This window comes from Camelina sativa, chromosome 7, assembly GCF_000633955.1.
Source record: "Camelina sativa cultivar DH55 chromosome 7, Cs, whole genome shotgun sequence".
Classification (NCBI taxonomy): domain Eukaryota; kingdom Viridiplantae; phylum Streptophyta; class Magnoliopsida; order Brassicales; family Brassicaceae; genus Camelina; species Camelina sativa.
In genome coordinates, this window is record NC_025691.1 from 27,155,264 (window position 1) to 27,168,645 (window position 13,382).

The 13,382-nt window shown below is 30.6% G+C and overlaps 4 protein-coding genes across 4 annotated transcripts; 3 read left to right on the plus strand and 1 right to left on the minus strand.

Annotated features, from left to right (window-relative positions):
- LOC104704980 lies at window positions 4,070-4,519 on the plus strand. Its single transcript, XM_010420974.1, has one exon. It carries the CDS (start codon window positions 4,091-4,093, stop codon window positions 4,517-4,519), a length of 429 nt encoding a protein of 142 aa, XP_010419276.1. The 5' UTR covers window positions 4,070-4,090.
- Window positions 6,088-6,717, plus strand: LOC104704981. The gene is made up of 2 exons (XM_010420976.1): window positions 6,088-6,092; window positions 6,276-6,717. Exons 1-2 carry the CDS (start codon window positions 6,088-6,090, stop codon window positions 6,715-6,717), a joined length of 447 nt encoding a protein of 148 aa, XP_010419278.1.
- LOC104702848 (metal transporter Nramp3-like) lies at window positions 7,201-9,612 on the minus strand. Its single transcript, XM_010418768.2, has 4 exons — window positions 8,990-9,612; window positions 8,493-8,629; window positions 7,746-8,398; window positions 7,201-7,658 (listed from the first exon to the last, which is right to left on the minus strand). The coding sequence occupies exons 1-4, from the start codon at window positions 9,526-9,528 to the stop codon at window positions 7,455-7,457; spliced, it is 1,533 nt and encodes a 510-aa protein (XP_010417070.1). The 5' UTR covers window positions 9,529-9,612; the 3' UTR covers window positions 7,201-7,454.
- On the plus strand, window positions 10,637-11,879 carry LOC104702849. The gene is made up of 2 exons (XM_010418769.1): window positions 10,637-10,942; window positions 11,028-11,879. Exon 2 carries the CDS (start codon window positions 11,030-11,032, stop codon window positions 11,867-11,869), a length of 840 nt encoding a protein of 279 aa, XP_010417071.1. The 5' UTR covers window positions 10,637-10,942; window positions 11,028-11,029; the 3' UTR covers window positions 11,870-11,879.

Sequence of the window (13,382 nt, forward strand, 5' to 3'; positions counted from 1 at the left end):
TTTGATTGTTTACTTTACCCAAAAGAAGAAGAAGAGAGAGGAAAAAAAAAAAGGGTAAGAGGAGTTGAATAGCTCTCTGTGGTCAGATCAGAATTTGCTGGCGTTTTAGCCGTTTCTAAGCCGTCTCGGACATTGTTGTCAGCTTAGTCTCCTCCTCCACTTGTTTTTTTTTTTCTTTTTTTTTAGTTGCTTTTAAAGCCAAATTTTATAATTTTTTTTTAGCTAAAATTATGCAGATTAAAAAATAAATAATTTTGAAAAGTTCAACCAATCATAAACAATACTACAAAATATAAATAATAGAAAATATTATATTAATCTAAAAATTGCATAAAAACTTGAAAACATTTTATATTATAAAACAAAAAAATTTTTCTAAAACGTAATGTATTATAAAATGGGGCGAGTAAATATTAACAAACATCTACTATGTTTTTGATGTTGTTACTGGTCGTAGCCATTCAGATATTCGGCGTGGTTTGATATTTTTGGTTTTTGGATATTGAGTTTAGCATCCATTTGGTTTTTTAGAATTTTTTTTTGGATACTAGTTTTTTCAGTTTTTTTTTCTTGAATATGTTTTAGTGACCCAAAGTAAAACTTTTCTGCAAATTTGCAAGATATCGATAATCCATGACTAATTTACTATTCTATAAATTATGTGACTAGTGACCATACTTAAAAAATTATGTTATTATGCGGTTTTTACTTTTTTTAAATTAATTTTTACAAAATTTTGTCGATTTGAGTTCTATAAGACTATATCTAACATCACTATATATATTTTTCTAAACTCTATTTTAGAGCATTTATTTCTCTATCCCTAATCTATTTCTAACTCTAAAATAGATTTAGAGTTGGAAATAGGATAGGACTGAAGTCAAACTATCACTAAAACTGATTGCAAAATAGAATCCATCTATTCTAAAGGAAAAATAGAGAAATAAGTTAAAGATGCCCTGCCAAATGCAATTATCAATCAATTTGTCATTTTATAAACGTAATTTTTCCAAAAGTTAAAATATATGTAACATAGTAGAAAAAGTTATATAGCAATAATTTTGATATAAAATAGTGTAATTATGTTTTTAAAGTTCTTTTGATTTTCATTAAGTAAAATTATTTGAAGTGGTATTTAATTAATAAAATATTATTTTACATTATATTGCTAATATATATATACATATATAGTAGAAAAGTTATATTGCATTAATTTTGATATAAAATAGTGTATTTTTTTTTCAATTTGACATAAAATAGTTTGTTTCTTTATTGAAAATAAATATAATGTAGGGGTTTTTTTTTGAGCAAACATGTAGGTTAAATGTGTTATAGATATTTTTAATATAATGATATAATGAAAACTAATGGAATTTATATTAGTAATGAGTTTTTTAAAAAAACACATGTCAAAAAAAAAAAGTGATATGTGTCACCTTATTAGAGTTTGTCTTTGAAGAACAGATTATATATTACCTTATCTTTATCATTACGTTATTGTTGTACATGGTACACATCATTAGTGCATTTAAATTATAAACAAATTAGATTTTTATAATTAAATTTTTATTTTTTAAGTTATATATATATTAATTTTGTTTGTTTTGTTTAGTGTTTAAGATTGTATAATTGTATATTGATTGTTATTTTAAATTAAAATATTTTGTGTGCTTTAGTTATAGACATTCACATAAACTATATAGTCATATTTGTGTAAATTCTAACCCGCTCCATCACATGACTCAGAGAATTTAAATTTCTTTAGCAAATTAAAATGTTTAGAATATTTTATTTTTTTGCTTTAAATATTATTATTATGGAATACTAATTAATTTCAGATTTCTTTTAAGTACAATATTGGAAGTAATTTAAGTTTGGTGTAAACTAATTTTGATACACAAAAACTTACTTTAGAAATGCCAATTTGGGATTTTAAGAAAGATATATTTTTATTGCAAAAAAAAATCTTTTCTAATAGTTAAACAAATACTAAAAAGTGTAGATTCGTCAAATAAGTCTAAGTGATATGATCGATAAAACACTATACTCTATTGTTACATAGACCTTGATTAAAATTCATAGTCATCAATACTTCATATCTTAAACCAAAATATGTTATCTATACTTTATGTATTTTGACTGTTTAATACACCCTCGTCTCTCATCACTATGACCATTTTTTTTCTTTTTGATAAATCTGAAATAAAGAAAATGATACATGCTTATAATTATAAATAACTATTTACTTAAAACTCATTTTTCATTTCTCAAGTCAAAATCGAGTTTATTAGTTGGTTTGTTGACAGTTGGCATCTCAATCTCCCCAATGTTAATGACTTTGCCAATGATATCTGCAAACAAAAAACAACAATATTTAATGAATATTATCAGAATGCTAATTAAAAAAATATATTAATACACATCTACGTTACAAACTCATATAGTTATTTTATACCAACCAATCAACCTGTACTGATTTAGTATCACATTAATTTCTCAAACTTAGCCCAAGTTTAAATATTTGAAATCAGATTTAGTGTCATTGTGTATGACCACAGTTCCGTTAAGAATATCGGAATTGACCACATGCATGAGTAAGAGAAAATGTCTCAATGAATCTCCTTGAGATGATTCATGTAACTGGAAATCAAATCTCATTTGTCATATGCATGGATTTTTAACACCTTAAAGTAAATAAATAAAAAAACAAATGATATTAGCGAGAAAGGTTTGATCACATAATAAGTAATAGTAACAGATGACAGGATAAAAACAAAGATATCTATAATAAGATATGAAATAAGGAAAACATAAGAAGTAGCAAATAATCACCTTTTCGCCATTGGAGTGGTTAAACCTTTTGCGTGTGCTAAAAAAAAAGAGAAACAAAAGTGGTGATATTAGCTGCTGTAAAAAAATAAGTATTTATAGTGTTTAAAGAGGTTGTAGGATTTTGTGTGAATGTGTAGAGATAATGTTGGTGATCAAGTATACAATATCTCGAACATATAACAATTTTGGAAAGTTTAAGTAGGATATAGAATGTAGTTATGAAATATGATAGTAATATAATATTTCATTAATTATGAATGTGGGTGTAGTATATCATGTTTTCTTTTCTTATTAAATCTCCAATTGCAGCTTAACATATTAATAAATATGAAGATTTGATTAGGATATTATAATTATTATTAGCACATTAAATCATTTATTGTTTAATGTCATGATTTCATCTATATTAATTAGTATAGATATTTTAGGAATCTAAATGATTTCTCGATTTTTTAGATATATTATTAGAGTAGTCAATTCTGTTTTGCCATAAATGGATTCTAGATTTTTTTTTGCAAATGTATAGGGATCAGTTTTGTAAATAAAAGTTTAAATAACTAAAACTAAAAGGGTATAACTCAAAATGTACTTCAAAAATATATATACAGATATAAATCGGAATCTATACTTGCCGACGAAGTAAAAAAAATCTAGCCCGCGTGTTTAACTCCTATTATCTATACTTGCCGACAAAGTTAAATAATTGGTAAAATTTGATTTTCTTAATTTGGCTTCTCGTGTTAAGGAACGTTATTTATGTCATAATAATCATTTAGGTTGTAATCTTTTGTTTCTCAAAGTTGGCCGATTACATTAAACTATCATAAAGATCAAATAAATTAAGTTTTGAGCATTTAATCTCGATCTCTTAAATGATGGTGTCATGTTGTGTATGGCAATAAGCGTAAATAAATGTTAACTTCTAATATAGTTCCATTAATTGAGTTAAGTAAAACTGTTTATTTTAGAAAACTCTGTACGGATTAATTAAGTAGAAATATTATTTTAGGAAAATTTGTAGGGGTTAATGTTGCAAATAAACAAATTGAATAAGATAAACTTCAAAGGCATAAACCAAAATGTATTTCAAAAATGTTAATATAGATGTAAAATATGAAGGTTGACTGGTTTTTTTCCAAAATAGCACAAAAATTAAATGCATGAGCAGAACACTTTGTGTATAAATAAGCACTTTTTATCTTTTAGATACCAATCACTCCTAAAACCAAAGAACAACTCTACTAAACCTATAAAAACAATGAACTGTTTATCTTATTTTTTACTTGTTATTGTATTGTGCGCAGGATTGAATAATGCGGTTCTCTTCCCGAAAACCTATCCAAAAAACTTAGTACAATTTACGAATGTTCTGGGTCCAGAAAACATTCTCAAGATTCATTGTGTATCTAAAGATGACGACCTCGGCTACCATTATTTGAGACATGGAAAAATTTATAGTTTTCAATTCGATGATAGTGTTTTCAAAACCAAATTTGATTGTGATTTATGGCAGGGTAGTCCATATTACAAGTTTCATGCAAATTTTAGAGCATACGAAGGTGGTGGGTTTGTAGTTCACTATGGTAAAAAGAATTTTTGGGAAGCAAGAGAAGATGGTATTTACTTTACACATGGTATAGAAATGCCTAAACTAGAGTATAAATGGAGCCGTGAAGAAATTATATAATCATATTTGTTTTAATACAGTTTTATATCTTATGTTCTTGAATGATTTACTAAATAAAATTTTATAATCGCAATTATTTTTGTTACTGTTGGTAGATTAAGATATAACTTTTTTTTTGGAATAAAAATATTACATAAAGTTTCTAAAGTTTATTATTATTATGATATAAAAACAAGGAAATTCTATTAAATATAACTAAAATAATTTTTAAAAATAACCGTTATTAGTTTTATTTTTCATAAATACTATTAAAATATTTATTTTTAAAAATACCACAAAACTAAAACTAAAGTTTCAATATTCAAAACTAAATGCTAAATCATACCCCTAAAAACTATATATATCTTATATCTTAAATGGTCAATCTAAACCCCAAAAAAATAAATTTTACGCCCTTTTTACATAAATTTTTGTATTTTTCATATTTTTTGTTTGTTATATATTTGGAAAAAAAAAACAAGCATGATATTTTTTTCGACAAAGCAAATATATCATATCATAAAGAGTTTTATGTGATACATAAACCACTAATATATAACCAATTAATGACACAAATAAAAGAAAATAAACATAATTTCGATGAAAGAGTAGAAGTAATCCCGTTTTCTAACTGAAAGCCTTACATGCTAATATATAATCTGTTACGTTCCTCCTAATATATATTATAAAGCGAGGGGAGTAAATATTAACAAGCATCTACTAGGTTTTTGATGTTGTTACCGGTTGTGGCCATTCATATATTCGGTTTGGTTTGGTATTTTTGATTTTTGGATATTAAGTTTAGCATCCATTTGGGTTTCTAGAATTTCTTTTTGGATAGTTTTTCAGTTTTTTTCCTGAATATGCTTTAGTGACCCAAAGCTGAACTTTTCTGCAAATTTGCAACATATTGATAATCCATGACTACTAAAGACCATAATTAAAAAAAACTAATATGTTATTACACGGTTTTTATTTTCTAAGATTATTTTTTAGAAATTTTTTGTCGGTTTAAGTTGTATAAGACTATATCTAACACCACTATATATTTTTCTCTAAACTCTATTTTGAGCATTTATTTCTCTACCCTACTCTATTTCTAACTCTAAAATAGATTTAGAATTGGAAATAGGATAGGGCTGAAGTAAAACTATCACTAAACCTGACTGCAAAATAGAATTCATCTATTCTAAAGGAAAAGATAGATAAATGAGTTAAGATGCCCTGCCAAATGCAATTATCAATCAATTTTCTATTTCATAAACTTCATTTTTCCAAATGCTAAAATATATGTAACATAGTATAAAAAGTTATATAGCAATACTTTTGATATAAAATAGTGTAACTATGTTTTAAAAGTTATATTGATTTTCATTAAGTAAAATTATTTGAAGTGGTATTTAATTAATAGAAGATTATTTTACACTATATTGCAAATATATATATATATATATATAACATAGTAGAAAAGTTATATTGCAATAATTTTGACATAAAATAGTGTAAATTTGTTTTTCAAATTTTTTTGACATAAAATAGTTTGTTTCTTAATTGAAAATAAATATAATGTAGGGTTTTTTTTAGCAAACATGAGGTTAAATGTGTCTTGTTATAGATTTTTTTAATATAATGATATAATGAAAAAAAGATACACATCATTAGTGCATATAAATTATAAACAAATGTAAAATTAAATGCATGAGCAGAACACTTTGTATAAATAAGCATTTTTTATCTTTTATAAATACCATTATACCAATCACTCCTAAAACCAAAGAAGAACTACTAAACCTATAAAAACAATATACTGTTTATCTTATTTTTTACTTGTTATTGTATTGTGTGCAGGATTGAATAATGAAGATCTCTTCCCGAAAAACTCAGTAGAATTTACGAATGCTCTTGGTCCAGAAAACATTCTCAAGATTCATTGTGTATCTAAAGATGACGACCTCGGCTACCATTATCTGAGACATGGAAGAATTTATAGTTTTCGGTTCGATGATAGTGTCTTGAAAACCAAATTTGATTGTGATTTATGGCAGGGTAGTCCTTATTACAAGTTTCATGCAAATTTTAGAGCATACGAAGGTGGTGGGTTTGTAGTTCATAATGGTAAAAAGAACTTTTGGGAAACTAGAGAAGATGGTATTTACTTTACACATGGTAGAGAAATACCTAAATTAGAGTATAAATGGAGCCGTGAAGAAATTATTTAATCATATTTGTTTTAATACAGTTCTATATCTTATGTTCTTGATTGATTTTACTGAATAAAATTTTATAACCGCAATTGTTTTTGTTACTGTTGGTAGATTAAGATATAATTTTTTTTTGGAATAAGAATTTTTTCTAATGTTGATTATAATTATGAAATATAAATTGGGGAAACTCTCATAAATATAACTAAAATGAGTTTTTAAAATTTAGCATTATTTGTTTTGTTTTTCATATTTTACAAAACTAAAACTAAACTTTCAATATTCAAAAACTAAGCGATTTTAGTGGCGATGGAAACGGTGATTGTGGTGGTTGTGATAACACGGACTGGTTCTGCGATATATCGTATCCCTGAAAACTTTAGTGGTTCTGCGATTCTAGACCTCCTCCACTCAGTTTATTTCATTTATTAGAAAAAACATGATTTGTAGAGGAAAAAAAATCCAATAATTATTCAAGTTATACAAAAAGAAAATTCTAAATTCTCAATGTGGTTATCATTATTATAAAGTTAAAACTCCACCAAGAACAACAACAACAACAATAGCAGATCTTATTAATTCTTATCTTTCGCCTTTGGGACCTATCCTACTGATACATAGAAGAGCCTTCTTCAACAGAACCAGAGCTGCTTTATAACAACAACACACATAATACAAAAGAGAAAGCTCAAACTCATTACCCTAAGGATCACACACGACATAGCTACTACACTGTCTTGTTTGGTCCATTGTCCTCATTGAATAGACACTGCTTTGAATCGCCACGGAGTGAAAGTGATGCCACGAGCAATAAGGTACAATATGAACGCACCATATGAAGCTGTGAACATAGTCACCAAACCGGTATAGACTACGCCACTAACCTCTGAGGTGAAGAACTCCAACAAAAGATAGCCGTTGATCAATATCACGAGCGCAGCAACGAGCCACGCGGTTGTCTGCAATACAATGGTGAGTTTTGAGCTTCAAAGAGGGATCTTTAATGAAAATTTTGTAAAAGAGCTCGAAAAAAGAAATAGACAAACCTGGTACAAAGGACCGATTTTGAAACTACCCATGATCTGTTCCTTGGAAACCAAACACAGCAAAGGAATGAGTGCAAATGGGATTTGAATAGACTGGAGCACGTTAAGCCACTCGTTTAACACATCAAGTGTAGCTTCTGATGAATCAAACACTAGAGCGACGATAATAGTTGGAATGATAGCACAGCTACGAGTGATCAAAGCTCTCAACCATTTCTTCATTTTGAAATTCAGAAACCCTCCCATGATGAACTGTCCTGCGTAGGTACCAGTAATGGTACTGCTTTGGCCAGCAGCTAACAACCCGATTGCCCAAATGTAAAGTATAGGGAACACCCCACCTCCATATTTGTCTTGAAGATACTGTCCCGCGTTAACCAGACCAATGCTATCAGCAAGGTCAGTGTTGTAAAACCCTTTAGCAAAAACCGTTGTGACAAAGAGATTGATCATAAAGGAGACAAAAAGAGCAATCGTGGATTCGATTGTGTAGTAGTTTAGCGCTTCTTGAACCCGGTACTTCTGTCGCTTGTCGACTTCTCTAGATTGAACAAGAGCTGAGTGAAGGAACACATTGTGTGGCATTATAATACAACCCACAACTCCAACTGCTTTCTGTATCGTTCTTGAACTCAGCTTTGGTACCAATATGCCTACAACAAGAAAGAAAGCTAACTCCTTTAGAAATTTAAATTTATGAGTTTCTAAAATAAGAAATTGGATAAAGGAGAACAAAGAAAGCCTAACCAATGAGTAGCTCAGAGCCACTTGGCTTAGCTTGACCAAACATCCAAGCAAAGGAGACTGCCATTGTAGCAATTAAAACCGCAAACACTGCCTCGAGCTTCCTTATTCCATAGTTCTCAAGAAACAAGAAGACAAAACTGTAGCCAAAACAAACACACACACATATGAATCAATAACACCAAGGAGACGACACATAACACCAAAAGCTCATGTTTAACAATGAAACTAACACGAAATGAGAACAAAACTATAGATTAGATTAGCCAAAGAAGACACATAGTAACAAAAACTCATGTCTAAAGACGAAAGTAACATAGCTAATAATAGTCAACTAACACAAAACACAAACAATCCATAGATTAGATTAGCCAAAGTGCAATTAGACCCACAAACAAAAAGACAAAACAGAAACTTTGACCGGAATCAATGAGAGACAGAACAGAACAACAGATAAATTTCATGTCTAAAGATGAGGTTTTTTTAATTTGAAGAATTACCAATCAAGAGCAGTGATAACAACACCAGCCCAAAGAGGCAAAATCCCATTACTGAGAATCTTAATAGCAATAGCACTACCAATAACTTCTTGGATATCAGATCCAATCAAAGCCAACTCAGCCATAATCCACAAAACCATCCTAGCCCAAGTCGGATACTCATCACGACAAAGCTCAGCTAAGTGACGACCTGTAGCAACACCAAGCCTCGCTGACAGAAGCTGAACCAAAAGACCCATTGCTGTTGCCCACATAAGTAGCCAAAGCAAAGAGTACCCAGCAACCGCACCGGATTGGAGATCTCCTTCTAGGTTCCCTGGATCTAAAAACGCAATGCTCATCAAAAACCCAGGTCCGGTGAATAGCCATAGCTTCTTCCACGAGAACGGTGGTGCGCCGCCGCATCCTACGCCGTGTTCTAGATCGTCGTCGTCTTCTTCACGCACGATGTGTACCTTCTCTGTTTCGTCGTACGCTGTCTCTTCTTTTTCGTCTTCCTCGTTGATTAGAAGTGGCTCGTTGTTCTCGAGTTGTGACATTTTTTTAAGATTCTCTCTGTTTCAGTTTCAGTTTCAGTTTCAGTTTTTTTTTGTTTTCCTTTTTTTTTTGTGTGTGTGTGGTTTTCGAGGGGCTTTTAAGCCTTTAACACGTTATTCTTTTGCTCGCTCTTGCTTTTTATAGGCGAAGGTCTTCCAGGGTGATTTTGTGATTTTTTTCTTGAATTCTAAAAAGTTGTTTTTTATTAAAAATTTGTGTTTCTTAAATTGATAATTTTAGAAGTTCACTAAGAATCATGTGTTATTGAATTAAAAAAAATATTCTAATTAACTCTTGGATTATACTAGTATTAAAGTTTCATGTTATTGGTAAATTGACTTTTCTAAAAAAAAAATATATATATATTTTGGTCAACTATATATGAAACAGTTTTTTTTTCCAACAAAGTATAAGATCAGCTTAAATGAACCAATTAGAAAAGTGTTCACAAAAGTAATTGGATGCGACTCCATTCTAGCACGACACACCAGCTTGTTCACATTACCATTTTATGAAACAGTTTTAAACAGTTTTTTTGAGCAAAATATTAGGACATTTAAAAAAATACTCATTTTTCTATGTCACTTTTTAAAAATATCATTTTATGTTGTCAGTTTTCAAAATTACCATTTTTCTATGTATAAAATGACTAAATTCCAAATATTAAATTCTAACCAAAATTATATACTAATGTAAAATACAGAACCCAAACCTAAAAAAAGTTCTAAAAATTAATTTAATATAGTGTAATTGTGTACAAAAGGATAAAAAAAAAATATTAAAAAAAAAATTTTGAAAAGGAAAATCTCAAAAGAAGCATTAACCAATTCTCAAAAATATTGGAGAAATGATTTTATTAAGTGATTGACAGTTAATTTCTATGAATTTTTACATTTTCATCAAATCAAATTACCTTGCATAATAAGTATCTATTTTTTTTCTCAATCTTGCATAATAAGTATCTATTTATGGGTCAGGTCTTGTTAATTCAACTTGTTCAAAGAAATGGAAAGATGATTAGATTTTTTTTTTTTTTTCATTTGTAATTGATCTTAAAATATAATTTAGAATGATCAATGGAATGAAACTAACCACACTTATCATATTGTAATATGAACATATTTTTACTGAACTATTTCATGATATCAGTTCTCCTTTCAAGGACGCAACATACAAACGCTCTTAGACACAATAGTCGAGGCATCCACTCCAATACAGTTTTCCGACGCCGGTGAAGCTAGAGCTCGCCGGCGTCGGATTGTTCCTCTTCTTTCATGCTTCTGTTCATATGGGATAGTGTTCGCCTTGTTTTTACTTCCCGACCACCGTGACTTCACTGTAAATTCAGATCTGGTAGTCGGAGATGGTTATTCCGCCATGCTCATCTCACCCTCTTTCCGCCGGATCTTTAATTTGGTGAGTTCTTCTTCCCCTTTCCGTCGTATGAATATGTCACCGACGAGAGCTTGTCATACTCAGTTTATCTGCCTCCCTTACCCAGATATGGAGGTTGGAGATTCTGCCTCCGTTTGGAGGGTTTGGGTTGCTCGCCGTCGCCGGATAGAGTTCTCCTCTCTCGTCTTTATAGAAATCCGTATCAAAGATCCAGTTCCATACTACCACAGTAGACCCCAGATCCGGTGTCTTTGCTGTTCGGGCAAGGCTTCCGCCGGCTGCCTGAAAAGCTTTACCACCACCGTGGGATATCTCAGATCCATCAGATCTAGTCATCTCTCGGGTGTTTCCCGAAGAATCTTATTACCATGTACCGCCGTTGATAGCTTCTCTGATTCCTCCTCCAGACCCACAAATTTTTTGAACTGGTGTCGAAAAGCCTTACTCCGGTGTATCGATATCAATTTCTCTTCCGCCTCCTCAGCCAGATCTACAGTTCTCGCGAGACCTTCTAATGACTTCTGCCGACAAGGCATTTCGCCTCCGTCGAGAATCATTGAGAACCTTCGAGAAGCTTCTCTCCTCGCATCTAGGTTAGATCAACTTTCCGGCAGCCGCCGTGATCATCGTATGACCAAGCTTTGTCAAGCTTCGAAGGCAACTTGGGTCTGGTCCATCATTGTTTCTGGTTGGGCCTTTCATGGTCCATCAAACTTTGTGGACTTGAAGCCATTATGGCCCAGTATTAGGGGGACAACGATTAGGGCTCTTCTTAGCCGATTTACATTTTGTGCTTCTGCTGGCCCATTAATGTTTATGGACTCAAAATTACTCTGGTTATGGACTATTTATGTTCTATTGAATTTTAGAGATCCAAATGTTATTTGTTCTAATGAAAATAGATCAATTTCCTCATACAAGACATTTCATAATAACCTCCTCCTATAAGGAGAGAATTTTTGCAACTTTAACTTGTTGTTATTGTTCGCTCTCATGTTTTTCCCTCATTTCCATTCTCTTGATTACACAGTTTCGCCTTGATTCACGCTTTTCGCTATCCACTTGGTTCAGATTTTTCAACTTGGTGTGGTAAGATGGTTTTATCTTGGATCTTTTTTCTGGCACTCGACTCTTGGGAACTTGTTCCCAACCTACATATTGTCTCTCTTTTCAGAGAGCTGAAGATTCATCATTTTTAGTGCGAGTTAGGTTTTTAAAAATCCGTCGGAATCTCTGTATTCCATTGTGGCAAATTGTCGTTTTGCGGCCAGTGATTTGGTCTTGGTCAGCCTTTCGTCACTTCATGTGGCCTATCTCCTTGGTGGATCTCACTATCTCTATGGTTTTAAGACCTCTTTATCTTAGTATTAGTAATTATTGTAACTTTTGCTATCTGTACTTTAGTTGCTCTCAAGCTTGTTATCTCTTTCGTTGTAGTTTGATCCGGGTGTTGTGCACTTGTCTAAGCAACACACCGTGGTTTTATTTCCTTCAGCATAAGTTAGTTGGTTGTATTATACTCCTTTTAGAGTGGAGTACTATTTTGACCAAAAAAAAAAAAAAAGTAGAGTACCATTAACCTTATAACTTAATTTAATGCAGTGTTTGTTGACAAAAAAAACATACATACAAGATACAATATCAGTTCTCCTTGCAAGATCGCAACACACATATACACAACGAACATTTCTTATCTACACCACATCTAGCTATAATGGAATAACTTTTGTTTGGTATCTTTCCCCTTTTCACATTAGTTAGTTAATAAGTCGTACGCAACAAAAAAAAAATGAAATGATATAAACTTAAACATTTACACCAAAACAGAAAAAACCTATTCATATATGCATTTATGATTGTAGTTTGTTATTCTCGTACCGTATTATATTAAAATCAAAAGGTTGTATAGTACTAGTTCCTATTAAAAAAAACAAAGGTTGTGCGGTGCGTATCATGCGAAATAATGGTCCACTTATAGTTGGTGACGTGGTAGGAACGATGGAGACTGTGCCATGTCATGCGAATGTGGGGGAACCACAACCCATAGCAGTCTAGCAGAGATTAAAGAATAAAGATGGTTTGGCTTCTCTTTCTTGTTTTGTTTTCGATCCATACATTTGCAACCAAAAATACATAAATAAAATCCTAAAGCAACTAATTTTTTTTAAAAAAAATCTTGCTTTAGTGTGTCTTATCTATTATGAATACAAAAGATCGAATTTTAACCATTTTCTTTATATCTAAATAACTGGTTCAGTTTTTTTATAACCAAATTACAATGAAAATTAAATTTGAAAATGATGATAGGTAAGTAATTGAGGATTTTTATTTAGTTTTCGACTAATTTAAATTTTAGTGAAATGAAATTGATTAATAATATGTAACTTAAATTGCTCATAAATTACGTACAAACCACTTATATAATTATTTACCGAATATGTTGATGGTTAATGTATAAATA